At 41.2% G+C, this 18,635-nt stretch overlaps 1 protein-coding gene across 1 annotated transcript in view; it reads left to right on the top strand.

The window, feature by feature from the left end:
- klf12b (Kruppel-like factor 12b) overlaps nucleotides 1–18,635 on the top strand; it is a 201,524-nt gene that overhangs the window by 177,958 nt on the left and 4,931 nt on the right. The window contains exon 5 of the mRNA XM_041844004.2: nucleotides 6,728–6,885. Within this exon, the coding sequence (XP_041699938.2) occupies nucleotides 6,728–6,885 (158 nt within the window). The remainder of the gene's footprint in view (nucleotides 1–6,727; nucleotides 6,886–18,635) is intronic.

Below are 18,635 nucleotides of genomic sequence, written 5' to 3'. Positions count from 1 at the left end.
GCTTCACGGTTGGGATGGTGTTCTTCGGCTTGCAAGCAACCCCCTTTTTCCTCCAAACATAACAATGGTCATTATGGCCAAACAGTTTTGTTTCATCAGACCAGAGGACATTTCTCCAAAAAGTACGATCTTTGTCCCCATGTGCAAACCGTAGTCTGACTTTTTTTGGGCGGTTTTGGAGCAGTGGCTTCTTCCTTGCTGAGCGGCCTTTCAGGTTATGTCGATATAGGACTCGTTTTACTGTGGATATAGATACTTTTGTACCCGTTTCCTCCTGCATCTTCACAAGGTCCTTTGCTGTTGTTCTGGGATTGATTTGCACTTTTCGCACCAAAGTACGTTCATCTCTAGGAGACAGAACGCGTCTCCTTCCTGACCGGTATGACGGCTGCGTGGTCCCATGGTGTTTATACTTGCGTACTATTGTTTGTACAGATGAACGTGGTACATTCAGGCGTTTGGAAATTGCTTCAAAGGATGAACCAGACTTGTGGAGGTCTTCAAATGTTTTCTGAGGTCTTGGCTGATTTCTTTTGATTTTCCCATGATGTCAAGCAAAGAGGCACTGAGTTTGAAGGTAGGCCTTGAAATACATCCACAGGTACACCTCCAATTGACTCAAATGATGTAAATTAGCCTATCAGAAGCTTCTAAAGCCATGACATCATTTTCTGGATTTTTCCAAGCTGTTAAAGGCACAGTCAACTTAGTGTATGTAAACTTCTGACCCACTGGAATTGTGATACAGTGAATTATAAGTGAAATAATCTGTCTGTAAACAATTGTTGGAAAAATTACTTCTGTCATGCACAAAGTAGATGTCCTAACCGACTTGCCAAAACTATAGTTTGTTATCAAGACATTTGTGGAGTGGTTGAAAAACGAGTTTTAATGACTCCAACCTAAGTGTATGTAAACTTCCGACTTCAACTGTATCTACAATACAAAATCCATGTGTACGTGTGTGTAGAGTGCGTGTGTTATCATGTGTATGTGTATGCGTGTGTTTGTGCCTGTGTGTGTGTCTCTTCACAGTCCCCGCAGTAAATATCCTTATTGTTCATGCACTTGGGGAAAAACCTTTTGGCAAGGCGAATCCAGGCCTGACATACAGTAGTTCTGGATTGATGTCACTGCATGCCTCATCCATGATGTGAAGGAGGGTGGGATGGGGATAATGGAGATGGCAATCATACATCTTCCAACTGTATTGTAATCATCATGTATTGTATTATACAGTATTGTATGTACCTGTCCTGTATGTGACTCAGTTTGTATGGCACTAGCAACACCAGAGTTGTGGGTTCGATTCCCACTGGGGTCACATTCGAAAATGTGTGGACTCAGTGTTAATAATGGATGCTGATTGGACGAGCAGCGTTCCAAGCCGTGCTGTGTTGGCCGTCACAGACACACCTGCTAACAGTTCCTTCTGAAAATGATCACTGCGCCTCCATAAGAATATCATGTTCATGTTGCTGTCCGAATCATCTCATGATTTACCCTTGCTTCCAGCCTAGCATTTAGTTTGGTACAGCATGGTTAATATAAGCCTCGCTGTCTGTCTGTCCGACCTCAGAAACACTGTTTCACTTTAGAATTTCGACCTCTGAGTGAACAGTGCCCAGACAAGACGAGACAACTTTTTCTGAGCCAGTCGAAATCATGCATCAACGTCATTATCATGGACATATCCAAGAAAATACCAACAGAAGAAAAGCTCAAACAAACGAAAATGCAGCTAGTGTACTGTCATTCCAGATTCAATGTTTGATGTGACTGAGAGCTGAAGTTGGCTAGCTAGCTAGCAAGTGACAAGAACGTTATCCAGGCTGCATATCAACCATTTTGTTTAGAAAGACCAGTATTTTTGCATAGCAACTTTGTGGGTCGTGTCTGTAATATAATAATATTAATATGCCATTTAGCAGACGCTTTTATCCAAAGCGACTTACAGTCATGTGCGCATACATTTTTACGTATGGGTGGTCCCGGGGATCGAACCCACTACCCTGGCGTTACAAGCGCCATGCTCTACCAATTGAGCTACAGAGGACCAAAATATTTGTCCAGACTATATATTTTGGTGGAAGAATGAAATTGTATGAAATTATCAAAATAACGTTTTAATGAAAATATGTAATTCATTGTTATTTTAATATGTTGGTAACTGTTTTATAAAAGCAATAAGGCACGCGAGGCAGTTCTGTATCATGAATACAGTCACAGGTAAATGGGTTAACTGGCCAGATGCGATACAGCACTGCCTCTTGTGCCTTATTGCTTAATTACAGTATATATCATACTTTATATGTTTCTACTTTACATACATGTTCATGATGTAATTCCCAAAATCTGTAGTAGACAAACTAGTTTAAAATCTATAGGTTTACCAAATGGTTAAGTGATAATCAATTAAGAGATGTCTGGTTAAGTAATAGTAAAATGTATTTTAACAAATTAGAAGAGAATCATATCAAAAGTAATGTGAGCAATGCATTGTGAAAGGCAATTACTTTATATGAACAATAGCAATGTGAAACATGTATTTCTAGATGAAACACTGATTAAGTTTGGTGAAAAAGTGTATGATTGTGTGTGTTATACTTAGTCAATTGAAAATGTGCTTAGAGTTTTGAAACAACTGCCTTGTTGATCTGTTTTTGAGTTTTGTACTAAGAGTTGTGAAAATGTACCACATACTTGTGAAAATTGCACCAAAGCGATTGAAAAAAACCCTGTAATACAAGACTAAAAGTAACAGTAACAGTAATAATTGAAGGAAGTAGCAGCAGCAGTAGGGCTACGAAAGCCACCACAAAATCTGTAATCTAAACAAAATTACGATCAACCTGAAACCTTCATCCTTTGTTTTTAAGTCTGTCTGATTCATAGTGTCCTAAATTATATCATAATCATGGAGTCACTTTGGGAAGAAGTACACATCCTCCTCCACTCTCCTGCTGGATGTCTCTGAGCTCAGTGTTTGCACTGTAAATCCTCTTCGCTTCTCTTCTTACCTCTCAATCCTAGATCACCATTCCCTTTCCCCACTCAGGTATATTTTCTGGATGTGTTAGTTGCTGTCATTTTACAGTAGGCTTCTCACTTTTCCTTTAGGTAGCTCATATACACTGAGTATACAAAACACTTGGAACACCTTCCTAATATTGAGTTGCACCCCTCCCTTTTGCCCTCTGAACAGCCTCAATTTGTCGGGGCATTGACTCTACAGTGTCAAAAGCGTTCCACAGTGATGCTGGCCCATGTTAACTCCAATGCTTCCCACAGTTGTGTCAAGTTGGCTGGATGTCCTTTGGGTGGTGGACCATTCTTGATACACACGGGAAACTTGATACAGCAGCGTTGCAGTTTTTGACACAGACCAGTGCACCTGGCACCTACTGCCATACCCCATTCAAAGGCACATAAATATATTGTCTTGCCCATTCGCCCTCTGAATGGCACACATACACAATCCATGACTTAATTGTCTCAGTGCTTAAAAATAATGATTTAATCTGTCTCCTCCCCTTCATCTACACTGATTGAAGTGGATTTAACAAGTGACATCAATAAGGGATCATAGCTTTCACCTGGATTCACCTGGTCAGTCTATGTCATGGAAGGAGCAGGCTTTCTTAATGTTTAGTATACTCAGTATACAGTACATTTTGAGTAGGTTAATCAGTTTCGGCTGAGTATATGTTGACTATGTTTATATACTGTACAGTTTATATACAGTCCCTTGCAAAAGTATTCATCCCCCTTTGCGTTTTGTTGCATTACAACCTGTAATTTAAATGGATTTTGATTTCATGTAATGGACATAAACAAAATAAATAGTCCAAATTGGTGAAGTGAAATGAAAATAATAACAAGTTTCCAAAAATTCTAAAAGATAAATAATGGAAAAGTGGTGCGTGAATATGTGTTCACACCCTTTGCTATGAAGCCCCTAAATAAGATCTGGTGCAACCAATTACCTTCAGAAATCACATAATTAGTTAAATAAAGTCCACCCGTGTGCAATATAAGTGTCACAGGATCTCAGTATATATACACCTGTTCTGAAAGGCCCCAGAGTCTGCAACACGACTAAGCAAGGGGCACCACCAAGCAAGCGGCACCATGAAGACCAAGGAGCTCTCCAAACAGGTCATGGACAAAGTTGTGGAGAAGTACAGATCAGGGTTGGGTTATAAAATAATATCCGGAACTTTGAACATCCCACGGAGCAGCATTAAATCCATTATTAAAACATGGAAAGAATGTGGCACCACAACAAACCTGCCAAGAGAGACCCGCCCACTAAAACTCACAGACCAGGCAAGGAGGGCATTAATCAGAGAGGCAACAAAGAGACCAAAGATAACCCTGAAGGAGCTGCAAAGCTCCACGGCGGAGATTGGAGTATCTGTCCATAGGACAACTTTAAGCCGTAAACTCCACAGAGCTGGACTTTATAGAAGAGTGGCCAGAAAAAAGCCATTGCTTAAAGAAAAAAATAAGCAAACACGTTTGGTGTTCGCCAAAAGGCATGTGGGAGACTCCCCAAACATATGGAAGAAGGTACTCTGGTCAGATGTGACTAAAATTGAGCTTTTTGGCCATCCTGGAAAATGCTATGTCTGGTGCAAACCCAACACCTCTCATCACCCCGAGAACACAGGATCATGCTGTGGGGATGTTTTTCATCGGCAGGGACAGGAAAACTGGACAGAATTGAAGGAATGATGGATGGCGCTAAATACAGCGAAATTCTTGAGGGAAACCTGTTTCAGTCTTCCAGAGATTTGAGACTGGGACGGAGGTTCACCTTCCAGCAGGACAATGACCCTAAGCATACTGCTAAAGCAACACTTGAGTGGTTTAAGGGGTAACATTTAAATGTCTTGGAATGGCCTAGTCAAAGCCCAGATCTCAATCCAATTGAGAATCTGTGGTATGACTTAAAGATTGCTGTACACCAGCGGAACCCATCCAACTTGAAGGAGCTGGAGCAGTTTTGCCTTGAAGAATGGGCAAAAATCCCAGTGGCTAGATGTGCCAAGCTTATAGAGACATACCCCAAGATACTTGCAGCTGTAATTGCTGCAAAAGGTGGCTCTACAAAGTATGGCGGAGTGAATAGTTATGCATGCTCAAGTTTTCTGTTTTTTTGTCTTATTTCTTGTTTGTTTCACAATAAAACATGTTTTGCATCTTCAAAGTGGTAGGCATGTTGTGTAAATCAAATGATACAAATCCCCCCAAAATCAATTTTGGTTGTAAGGCAACAAAATAGGAAACATGCCAAGGGGGGTGAATACTTTCGCAAGCCACTGTATTGTACAGTATGTTTGCCAATAGTTTCGACCTTAATTGTGCCAATAGTTGTCCTGTTGTGTGGTACACTGAGTTTCCTCTTTGCTCATAAGAAGTGTACATTTGGGGGAGAAAGAGAGAGGGGGAAGAACTAACGTGAGAAATAGAGAGAGGGGAAGTTAGTTTGAGCTACTGTGGTTGAGAGAGAGAATGAGAAAGAAAGGTGTAGAGCGAGAGAGAGGGGAGCTGAAGTTCAGTCTCATATCTGACCCATGCGCTCATTTCCTGTTCAGCCCCACGGCCCCAGCGTGGCAGCTAGCCAAGAGCAACAGGTGATCCCTGTGTGTGTGTGTGTGTGTGTGTGTGGGTGGATCAGCGAGACAGGAAGTGGGCTGCGGGTGGTTGAGACAGTTCACTGGAGTGCCTGTCTGGCCACGACTGCTGCTCCCCTCTCTCTCCTCCCCTCTCTCTTCTGTCTGCACCCCATAACCTCTTCTCATTTCACTGGAGTACCTGTCTGGCCACGACCGCTGCTCCCCTCTCTCTCCTCCCCTCTCTCTTCTGTCTGCACCCCATAACCTCTTCTCCTTTCCACCTCTCCAGAAAAACCAGACCCCACCAAGACTGCTCTTTTTGTTCCTTTTCTCCTTCCTTTTCCTAGCCCCCAAATAGACATTGGCTGCTCCTCATTTTCCTGCATCCCCCCCTCCCCCGTTGTACTACTAATTTGAAATGTCATGGTCAATTCTATTGATACAATATAAACAACTCAACAGTCATTATGTTTATTGAACTGCATGGAGAAAATAATTATGACATTGTCTTCCGATGATGGATAAATCTATGGGAATGGAAAAAATAACCGTTTTACCTCATCCAGTTTCCTGTGCCTTGTAGGGGTTTCTACCTAGGTGCTAGAGCACCATCTAAAGGCCATTTGAATGCTTTCACAATATCTCAGAATGAACATGTCATAACATGTTGTGAGATCTTGAGTGTATTTCCTAGTATTTCCAGTGAATGACTTGGAGCTTGGGTGATGTTGAAATGTGTAATACGTTACATAATTACATTACATAAGAAGTACAAAGCTTTTGTAGTATAAATGATGAAGCCTACAAGACGAAGAAGAAAAATCTAAATATGATTTTTAGTGATTTTCATACTTCAAAAGATGTTTGAGTCCACATTCTCCACCATAGGTTGAGTATATACTCCTAAATGTATTAGAAGAAATCTTAATATACATGAATGACACCATTGATGGAATTATAGTAGTCAATGCATACACAGTCTCATGTTGGGTTTTGCTCATTAAAAATACAGTTGTTGATATCCAAACTAATAATGTAAATGACGGATGCTGAAAATGCTAAGAATGCTAAATTCTAATGAGCCACCTCTTCCTCTCCTGTTGCAGTTCCATGTCACCATTCAGTATTGAGAGCATACGGCACCCCCAGAGGTCAGAGTCGCCAGACTCCAAGAAGAGACGCATCCACAGGTGTGACTTTGAGGGCTGCAATAAGGTCTACACCAAGAGCTCCCATCTAAAAGCACACCGGAGGACACACACAGGTCAGTGTGTGTGTGGCTTCACCAACTCAATACAGTTTTCTCTGTGTGTGTGTGTGTGTGTGTGTGTGTGTGTGTGTGTGTGTGTGGCTTCACCAACTCATTACAGTTGTCTTCATCAATTAAAGGCTACGTCTCACTCTCTTCCTGAATAAAATTATTTCCCTCGCGCTAATACGCATGGAAAGTGAATACACATGGAAGGTTCTTCACAATCAACAAGATCACACGGTCTGACTGCAGTATTCGACGTTTGTCCATAAACGTTGAATTTTGACAGTTAAGTTTAGGCATTAATTCCGAATAGTTAAGGTAAGGTTTGGGATAGGGTTAAAACAGAAAGAAGTCAATGGTTAAGTTTCGGCATTAACTCCGAATGGTTAAAGTAAGGGTTAAGAAAACGAGTGCCTAGCTCTGGGATTGAACCCGCGATTCTCGGAGCTGGAGCTTATGCCCATCTACCATCCCCGTCCACGACGCCCTAGCAAGCCGCGAGCCTACTTGATGGCAATAGCGCTCACCGACGTCCAGCGGACCTGGACGAACGTTGAATATCGCCTTGGATCTGGTGTGACCTTGCTGGTCACAATAGCACATTTTTGGAGACATGTTATTGACACGGCAGCACAAACTCTATTCACACACACACACTTACACTGTCACTCTTGCGCACACACACATACACACACACATGTTGACTCCACACATACATACACAAACCATCACACATGCACACACACATATTTAACTATACACGCTGCTGCTTCCTATTGTTATTTTATACATTCACAAAAACAATTATTCACTTGGTTAAATAACTCAAGCATAGATTGGTAATGTTTTTACTAATTTGGCACACAGAAGCTAGATGCCATGAGTAACTTGGTCAAAAGGAATGGCACAGATTGGCCACTTAAACCCTCATATTCGTTGCACCGTTTGACCTAGTGACTTGTAGGTGTCTTTCCTCATGCTGAACAAATTTGACTCAAGGACCCATTAGGTCCGTCAGGATAGATTTTCCTCAATCTTGTTAATTTTGGAAAAGCTTTGAAAAATGTCAAAATAAGACCACATCCGGTATGTAGACCCATGGTACATATCTTAACTTAGTTTGAGAAAAGCTAAGGGATTGGTTAAAAGATGGCTCTGTTATTGGTAAATCAGGAAATCAGATTTTACGTGTCCATTTAAATCCTTTGTAAATCCACTCCATAGTGGCCTATCAACTTGAAACCTTTTGGGGTCATCAAATACATTACCATTATGTACTATGTTAAGTTTGGCATTGATATCTTTAAAAAATACTTTATACAACGGGTGGGTCTAATCCTGAATGCTGATTGGTTAAAAGCGCATTTCAGCCGGTGTCTATTCCACAAGTTACCACCTGCTAAATCTATGACATTAAAATACCTATTTACTCTGTTCCATCTGACTGCGCAATTCACTGTCTCATCAACCCAGCCAGGAAAATTATAAACTAGCATCTAGACATTATCTCACATTTCTTTAAGAATAACATTTCGTTTTCAACAGCGGGGATTTATATAAACCTTGCTGTCTGTCTCTCCGACATTTGCAACATTGTTTCAATATTCAAATTCGATCTCCAGCTGTCCCATAGTAATGAACTTGTAGGGGTCGGGTGTCTGGACGAGACAGACAGTCAGGCAGCGTTTCTCAGCCAGTCGTATTCATGAATCAGCTGGCATAATTTTTATGGATATATACAAAGAAATGTTAATAGAAAAAAGGTAAAACGAAACAAAGTGCAGTTAGTTTGCAGTCTTTACAGCTTCAGTGTTTGAAGTTATTGTATTAGCTGTGTTGTTGGCTAGCTCCTCTGAACAACAGTGTCCTGACGAGAGAGCACATTTTCTATGCCAGGCGAAATCGCGCCTCATTAGCTCATTGTTACAGATGTATCCAAATAAATGTCCCTAGAAAACAGCTTAAACAAATGCAAATGCAGCTACTGTTGTTATTCTTTTTTTACGTTTAATGTGGCTGTAAGTTAGCCGTAGTTGGCTAGCTAGCAAGTAAGGGATAAGAAAGTTGACTGGGTCGCGTCCATAGATACAGAACAAAGAGACTGAGTGACTGGGTTGCGTCTCTGGCAACCGAACCAATAGAACGAACGACCAGCCGGCTTGGGTAGCAACCCTAGATTTGTGTCGGGACTATATTACATTTTACATTTTAGTCATTTAGCAGACGCTCTTATCCAGAGCGACTTACAGTTAGTGAGTGCATACATTTTTCATACTGGCCCCCTGTGGGAATCGAACCCACAACCCTGGCGTTGCAAGCGCCTATCTTGTGGAAGGATGAAATAGCATGAATAAATAAATCAAAATAATGTTTTTAATGAAAATAAACTCAGCAAAAAAGAAACGTCCCTTTTTCAGGACACTGTCTTTCAAAGATAATTTGTAAAAATCCAAATAACTTCACAGATCTTAATTGGAAAGGGTTTAAACACTGTTTCCCATGCTTGTTCAATGAACCATAAACAATTAATGAACATGCACCTGTGGATCGGTCGTTAAGACACAATCACCTTACAAACGGTAGACAATTAAGGTCACAGTTATGATAACTTAGGACACTAAAGAGGCCTTTCTACTGACTCTGAAAAACACCAAAAGAAAGATGCCCAGGGTCCCTGCTCATCTGCGTGAACGTGCCTTAGGCATGCTGCAAGGAGGCATGAGGACTGCAGATGTGGCCAGGGCAATAAATTGCAATGTCCGTACTGTGAGACGCCTAAGACAGCGCTACAGGGAGACAGGACGGACAGCTGATCGTCCTCGCAGTGGCAGACCACGTGTAACAACACCTGCACAGGATCGGTACATCCGAACATCACACCTGCGGGACAGGTACAGGATGGCAACAACAACTGCCCAAGTTACACCAGGAACGCACAATCCCTCCATCAGTGCTCAGACTGTCCGCAATAGGCTGAGAGAGGCTGGACTGAGGGCTTGTAGGCCTGTTGTAAGGCAGGTCCTGACCAGACATCACCGGCAACAATATTGCCTAAGGGCACAAACCCACCGTCGCTGGACCAGACAGGACTAGCAAAAAGTGCTCTTCACTGAAGAGTCGCGGTTTTTTCTCACCTGGGGTGATGGTCGGATTCGCATTTATCTCAATGCTGTGAGTTACAGGGTAGACATCCTCCTCCCTCATGTGGTACCCTTCCTGCAGGCTCATCCTGACCTGACCCTCCAGCATGACAATGCCACAAGCCATACTGCTCGTTCTGTGCGTGATTTCCTGCAAGACAGGAATGTCAGTGTTCTGCCATGGCCAGCGAAGAGCCCAAATCTCAATCCCATTGAGCACGTCTGGGACCTGTTGGATCGGAGGGTGAGGGCTAGGGCCATTCCCACCAGAAATGTCCGGGAACTTGCAGGTGCCTTGGTGGAAGAGTGGGGTAACATCTCACAGCAAGAACTGGCAAATCTGGTGCAGTCCATGAGGAGGAGATGCACTGCAGTACTTAATGCAGCTGCTGGCCACACCAGATACTGACTGTTACTTTTGATTTTGACCCTCCCCCCCTTTGTTCAGGGACACATTATTACATTTCTGATAGTCACATGTCTGTGGAACTTGTTCAGTTTATGTCTCAGTTGTTGAATGTTGTTATGTTCTATAAATATTTACACATGTTAAGTTTGCTGAAAATAAATGCAGTTGACAGTGAGAGGACGTTTCTTTTTTTGCAGAGTTTATGTCAATCCTTATTTAAGTGATAATGCCCTCGAAGCCGGTGTTTGGAGGATATATTGGCACGGTTTGCCAATATAACAACACCCATGCCAATATATCCTCCAAACACAGGCTTATCGGGCATTATCACTTAAATATACAATTAACTTTTTTGACTATGTAACTAATGCTTAAAATAATCATAGAAAATATTATTCTCATGGACTAAAAGTCAGATTCACTCCAAATGTGGTCTTTGCATTCATCACAATAGTCCCTAAAGAGTTTGAAAAAATAATGTTGATCCATTCAAAGATGGCCATGCTATACCAGTAGATTCACATATGCTAATATGCTAAAATATGCTATAAATACTTTACAAATCTTCTTCTCATGAACCATAAGACCAAATTATACATTGTTTTACTTAGTTTCAGAAAATCTAAGGGATTGGTCAAAAGATGGCTGAGTTATTGACAAATCAAAAATCTGATTTCACATGTCCATTTAAAACACTGTAAATGTGAAACTTGTCATCGCTATGATGAACGTCCCTAAGATGAACCACACTGAATTTGGCATTGATATAAAAAACAAGGAAACTATTAACAACTCATTCTTTGCATATGTAATGTTATTTCTCAAAATCATCGGCAATCATTCTCCTCATCAGATTAACTACAGATTTTGTATTTTAGACTGATTACATTAGCAAGCATGACATGCCAGCAACAAACGCCGACCCTACACATCCAATTATAACTGACCAAATTATGAAAGACAAGCATTGTAATTTTGAATTCCGTAAAGTGAGTGTGGAAGAGGTGAAAAAAATATATTGTTGTCTATCAACAATGGCAAGCCACCTGGGTCTGACAACTTGGAAGGAAAATGACTGAGGATCATAACGGACGATATTGTCACTCCTATTTGCCATATCTTCAATCTAAGCCTACAAGAAAGTGTGTGCCCTCAGGCCTGGAGGGAAGCAAAAGTAATTCCGCTACCTAAGAATAGTAAAGCGCCCTTTACTGGCTCAAATAGCTGACCAATCAGCCTGTTACCAACCCTTAGTAAACTTTAGGGGAAAAAATGGTTTGACCATATACAATGCTATTTTACATTAAACAAATTGACAACAGACTTTCAGCACACTTACAGTATAGGGAAAGGCATTCAACATGTAAAGCACTTACACAAATTACTGATGGTTGGCTGAGATACATTTTATGGGAGCTGTTTTGTTAGACTTCAGTGCGGCTTTTGACATTATCGATCATAGTCTGCTGATAGAAAAATGTATGTGTTATGGCTGTACACCCCTGCTATATTGTGGATAAGGAGTTACTTGTCTAACAGAGAGTGTTCTTTAATGGAAGCGTCTCTAACATAATACAGGTATAATTAGGCATTCCCCAGGGCAGCTGTCTAGGCCTCTTTCTTTTTTCAATCTTTACTAATGACCTGCCACTGGCTATGAGTAAAGCCAGTGTGTCTATGTACAGTGCCTTGCAAAAGTATTCATCACCCTTGGCATTTTCCTATTTTGTTGCATTACAACCTGTAATTTAAATGTATTTTTATTTGGATTTCATGTAATGGACATACACAAAATAGTCCAAATTGGTGAAGTGAAATGAAAAAAATTACTTGTTTCAAAAACGTCTAAACTATAAATAACGGAAAAGTGGTGCGTGCATATGTATACACCCCCTTTGCTATGAATCCCCTAAATAAGATCTGGTGCAACCAATTACCTTCAGAAGTCACATAATTAGTTAAATAAAGTCCACCTGTGTGCAATCTAAGTGTCACATGATCTCAGTATATATACACCTGTTCTGAAAGGCCCCAGAGTCTGCAACACCACTAAGCAAGGGGCACCACCAAGCAAGCAGCACCATGAAGACCAAGGAGCTCTCCAAACAGGTCAGGGACAAAGTTGTGGAGAAGTACAGATCAGGGTTGGGTTATAAAAAAATATCAGAAACTTTGAACATCCCACAGAGCACCATTAAATCCATTATAAAAAAATTTAAAGAATATGGCACCACAACAAACCTGCCAAGAGAGGGCCGCCCACCAAAACTCACGGACCAGGCAAGGAGGGCATTAATCAGAGAGGCAACAAAGAGACCAAAGATAACCCTGAAGGAGCTGCTAAGCTCCACAGCGGAGATTGGAGTATCTGTCCATAGGACCACTTTAAGCCGTACACTCCACAGAGCTGGGCTTTACAGAAGAATGGCCAGAAAAAAAGCCATTGCTTAAAGAAAGAAATAAGCAAACACGTTTGATGTTCGCCAAAAGGCATGTGGCAGACTCCCCAAACATATGGAAGAAGGTACTCTGGTCAGATGATACTAAAATTGAGCTTTTTGGCCATCAAGGAAAATGTCTGGCGCAAACCCAACACCTCTCATCACCCCGAGAACATCATCCCCACAGCATGATGTTTTTCATCGGCAGGGACAGGAAAACTGGACAGAACTGAAGGAATGATGGATGGCGCGAAATACAGCGAAATTCTTGAGGGAAACCTGTTTCAGTCTTCCAGAGATTTGAGACTGGGACGGAAGTTCACTTTCCAGCAGGACAATGACCCTAAGCATACTGCTAAAGCAACACTTGAGTGATTTAAGGGGAAACATTTAAATGTATAGGAATGGCCTAGTCAAAGCCCAGACCTCAATCCAATTGAGAATCTGTGGTATGACTTAAAGATTGCTGTACACCAGCAGAACCCATCCAACTTGAAGGAGCTGGAGCAGTTTTGCCTTGAAGAATGGGCAAAAATCCCAGTGGCTAGATGTGCAAAGCTTATAGAGACATACCCCAAGAGACTTGCAGCTGTAATTGCTGCAAAAGGTGGCTCTACAAAGTATTGACTTTGGGGGGGGGGTTGTCTGTTTTTTTTGGGTCCTATTTCTTCTTTGTTTCACAATAAAACATATTTTGCATCTTCAAAGTTGTAGGCATGTTGTCTAAATCAAATGATACAAACCCCCCAAAAATCCATTTTAATTCCAGGTTGTAAGGCAACAAAATAGGAAAATTGCCAAGGGGGTGAATACTTTCGCAAGCCACTGTATGCAGATGACTCAACTATACCTGGACTAATGTCCAGTTGTGTGGTCAAGTGCCACAAATGGGCTCAGAACAGGGCAGGACAGCTGGCCCTTAAATGTACAGTGGGGAAAAAAAGTATTTAGTCAGCCACCAATTGTGCAAGTTCTCCCACTTAAAAAGATGAGAGAGAACTGTAATTTGCATCATAGGTACACGTCAACTATGACAGACAAATTGAGAGAGAAAAAATTCCAGAAAATCACATTGTAGGATTTTTTATGAATTTATTTGCAAATTATGGTGGAAAATAAGTATTTGGTCACCTACAAACAAGCAAGATTTCTGGCTCTCACAAACCTGTAACTTCTTCTTTAAGAGGCTCCTCTGTCCTCCACTCGTTGCCTGTATTAATGGCACCTGTTTGAACTTGTTATCAGTATAAAAGACACCTGTCCACAACCTCAAACAGTCACACTCCAAACTCCACTATGGCCAAGAACAAAGAGCTGTCAAAGGACACCAGAAACAAAATTGTAGACCTGCACCAGGCTGGGAAGACTGAATCTGCAATAGGTAAGCAGCTTGGTTTGAAGAAATCAACTGTGGGAGCAATTATTAGGAAATGGAAGACATACAAGACCACTGATAATCTCCCTCGATCTGGGGCTCCACGCAAGATCTCACCCCGTGGGGTCAAAATGATCACAAGAACGGTGAGCAAAAATCCCAGAACCACACGGGGGGACCTAGTGAATGACCTGCAGAGAGCTGGGACCAAAGTAACAAAGCCTACCATCAATAACACACTACGCTGCCAGGGACTCAAATCCTGCAGTGCGAGACGTGTCCCCCTGCTTAAGCCAGTACATGTCCAGGCCCGTCTGAAGTTTGCTAGAGTGCATTTGGATGATCCAGAAGAGGATTGGGAGAATGTCATATGGTCAGATGAAACCAAAATATAACTTTTTGGTAAAAACTCAACTCGTCGTGTTTGGAGGACAAAGAATGCTGAGTTGCATCCAAAGAACACCATACCTACTGCGAAGCATGGGGGTGGAAACATCATGCTTTGGGGCTGTTTTTCTGCAAAGGGACCAGGACGACTGATCCGTGTAAAGGAAATAATGAATGGGGCCATGTTTCGTGAGATTTTGAGTGAAAACCTCCTTCCATCAGCAAGGGCATTGAAGATGAAACGTGGCTGGATCTTTCAGCATGACAATGATCGCAAACACACCGCCCGCGCAACGAAGGAGTGGCTTCGTAAGAAGCATTTCAAGGTCCTGGAGTGGCCTAGCCAGTCTCCAGATCTCAACCCCATAGAAAATCTTTGGAGGGAGTTGAAAGTCCGTGTTGCCCAGCGACAGCCCCAAAACATCACTGCTCTAGAGGAGATCTGCATGGAGGAATGGGCCAAAATACCAGCAACAGTGTGTGAAAACCTTGTGAAGACTTACAGAAAACGTTTGACCTGTGTCATTGCCAACAAAGGGTATATAACAAAGTATTGAGAAACTTTTGTTATTGACCAAATACTAATTTTCCACCATAATTTGCAAATAAATTCATTAAAAATCCTACAATGTGATTTTCTGGATTTTTTTTTCTCGTTTTGTCTGTCATAGTTGACGTGTACCTATGATGAAAATTACAGGCCTCTCTCATCTTTTTAAGTGGGAGAACTTGCACAATTGGTGGCTGACTAAATACTTTTTTCCCCCACTGTACATGGAGAGCTAACATTAATAATATGCCTGTCAATCTCTCATGGCTCAAAGTAGAGGAGAGATTGACTTCATCACTACTTGTTTTTGTAAGAAATATAAACATGTTGAATGCACCGAGCTGTCTGTTTAAACTACTAGCACACAGCTCGGACACCCATGCATACTCCACAAGACATGGCACCAGAGGTCTCTTCACAGTCCCCAAGTCCAGAACAGACTATGGGAGGCGCACAGTACTACATAGAGCCATGGCTACATTGAACTCTATTCCACATCAGGTAACTAATGCAAGCAGTATAATCAGATTTTAAACACAGATAAAAATACACCTTATGGAACAGCGGGGACTGTAAAGAGACACACACACAGGCACAGACACACGCATACACATACGCATGCTAACACTTGCACTCTACACACACGTACACATGGATTTTGTATTTTAGGTATATGGTAGTAGTAGTAGTGGCATCCACTTAATGTTTTGTGAAAAGTGTTATGAAATGTAATGTCATATAATATTTTGTTGCTGCATTCAAATATGGCTAATTCTAAAAAATACTTTACAAATCTTCTGCTCATGAATCATAAATCAGACTGACTCCAGATTGGGCTTCTAGACTCAATTAATTAACCTCTAAATCATTTGAGAATGATTAGTTGCTGCATTCAAAGTCTGCCAAGCTACACCACTGGATGGCACCATATCACACCAATGCTATAAGAACTGAACCAATGGACATGTGGCCATGACATTTGGTATGTATATGTCCTTAGAAACTGTGTGAATATAAAGTCACTACAACCTTAGATGGCTGCACCAGAACAGTTGGTGGCACTATAGATGTCATTGGCACCAGTGGCATAGGACACTACAGCAATAACTATTGATCAAGTGGACTTTGTCCAGAGGTGGGTAGAGTAGCCAAAAATTGTACTCAAGTAAAAGTACTGTTACTTCAGAATAATATGACTCAAGTAAAAGTAAAAAGTAGTCATCCAAATAATTACTTGAGTAAGAGTAAAAAAGTACTTGGTGAAAAAACTACTCAAGTACTGAGTAACTGTTGAGTAACGTCTGATTTATTTTTTAACACAAGACAACAATCAGACAGACAAAAATACAAAATAATCATCTTTAATGAATTACAAAATAGCTTAAATTAAAATAATTCAGGTAAATTCAAGTATTAAAAAATAAAATAATAATAAATAAAAAATAAATAAGCACAAGTAACACAAATTTCCAAACCTTTATACTTTTTTTACCAGGCAGAACTAGAACGAGGCAGCCCATAAACTCTCATAAACTGTGTGTGTGTGTCTCCACAGTGACAGAACAACAGAAGGAAACACACAAACATTTCATACCAGGCATGCTGAACAGAAAACTGCACACCAGAAGGAAGTGGTCAACGTAAAATAATCAATAGGTGTTGATTAGGCCTACTCAGTACCTTTGTATTGCATGGCAAGCAACAGCCCTTTTTCTGTGTGCCTAGAAATGAATACTCTGATCTGTGATTAGGCCACACTGCACATCTCACTGAGCAGAGGAAAAGAGCAGCAGTACACATCAACTGAAAAAGCACCAGTCCATGATAGATGGCCAAATAAAACAATATTGCAGGCCTAGTATCCCAGAACACAAATTAAGCTGAATGCATGTTCTCTAAAAGGCATTAGAGGAGAGTGATGTAGTTGTAGATCGGGCATTATGTTTACTTCCAGTTCCAATATCTAACAAGAAAAGTCAGCAAAAAAAAGTCACACTAACTATATTGCCACCCTGTGGTTTGTCACTGACACACTATAATCCTAAATGACAGTAACATTATACAGAGTTATATAGGTCAATGTCTACTGGTTCACATTTGAATTGATAAACAAGTATATTTACCAGCATTTAAGATGTTCTCCTCTGTGGTCCAGGATGTTCTGAATCTTGGTAGGAGTATTGCTGCTGCAATCAGCTCAGGCTCTTTCATGACGTCTCCAAAACGTTTCTGGATCCCTTGCTGCAGGGCGTGAACAAGAGGTGTACACATTTTGCAAGTTGACTCCAACTTCTTCAGCTTGTCCCGCAACTGGTAAAGTGTTGGCAGCAGGAGGCCCATATGCACAGATGATTCCCCTTGGAGGATATTAAGGGCCATGGCAACAGGCTTCATCACAGCAGCATACTCGACCAAAAACCCATTTTCAGCTGGATTGAACCTATAAAAGATGTAACGATAAAACAATTACTTATAGCTATTTCTGGTACAATGTCTTTATTATGCATTGTACATGTTAAATACAAAAAATATATATATATATATATACATATATATTTCATTCAAGTCATCCACAATTGTCACACCACCATGCAAAGAAAACTTAGTTACTTGAGACAAGTGGATTCACCCATTAATCAGCAAGGCTTATTTACTTTTATTATTCTTTAAAAACAAAATATACATTTTGTCAACTTACATCTTTATCTTTAATGCTGTGCAGACATTGCGAATTGCTTGTTCTCCTTGCTCTCGGTGAATGCGCACAATCCTTTCTACAGCGAGGAACAGGGAGCTCCAGCGTGTCTGATTGGGTCGGAGAAACTGCAGCTTGCATTCACGTTCCACTGTTTCATGAGCCATGGTTGACCTGCTGGTTTTATTCCAAAGAGCATGACATTTTGCAAAAGCAGACCGAGACAGCCTCTGTAGGTTTCGTTTGCAGCTCCTCCTGCAGCAGTGGCATCAACTGTGGATATAAGATTGAGGAGATGGCATGCACACTTTTGGTGCCTTGGAAGTTGGTACTCAAGGCCTGTGTTGTCATCCAGAATTGCAGACATCTTGATACTCCACCTCTGACTCACTCTGATCTTCTGTTGCATCATCAAGGGTGGAGTCACTCTCCTCTTGTACATTGATGGCTTCCTCCTCTTTCTCCTCACCATATAATCGAAAGGAAGTTTGAGCCACTGTCTGTTGTCGTCCTGGTCACTTTTTCCCTGATGTGGTACTCAGAATGTATTTCCTCTAATGCAGCAGCAAGGACATCAAACGTGTGCGAGCCTTTGACAGGTCTACAAGCCAATGTGGAGTGCCTCTCCAGTGAGGTGTTGTCTATCCAGTGACAGGTGACACCTAAGTAGCTACGTTAGCAACATAGTTCACAGCACTCAGCTTTTTTATGATTATGCTCTTCTTGTGTTTTGCAGCTTCTTGTATTCTTGTGCATAACGTT

This window comes from Coregonus clupeaformis, chromosome 23, assembly GCF_020615455.1.
Source record: "Coregonus clupeaformis isolate EN_2021a chromosome 23, ASM2061545v1, whole genome shotgun sequence".
Taxonomy (NCBI): domain Eukaryota; kingdom Metazoa; phylum Chordata; class Actinopteri; order Salmoniformes; family Salmonidae; genus Coregonus; species Coregonus clupeaformis.
The sequence above is the reverse complement of the archived record's forward strand: the minus strand, read 5'-3'. Positions and strand labels throughout refer to the sequence as shown.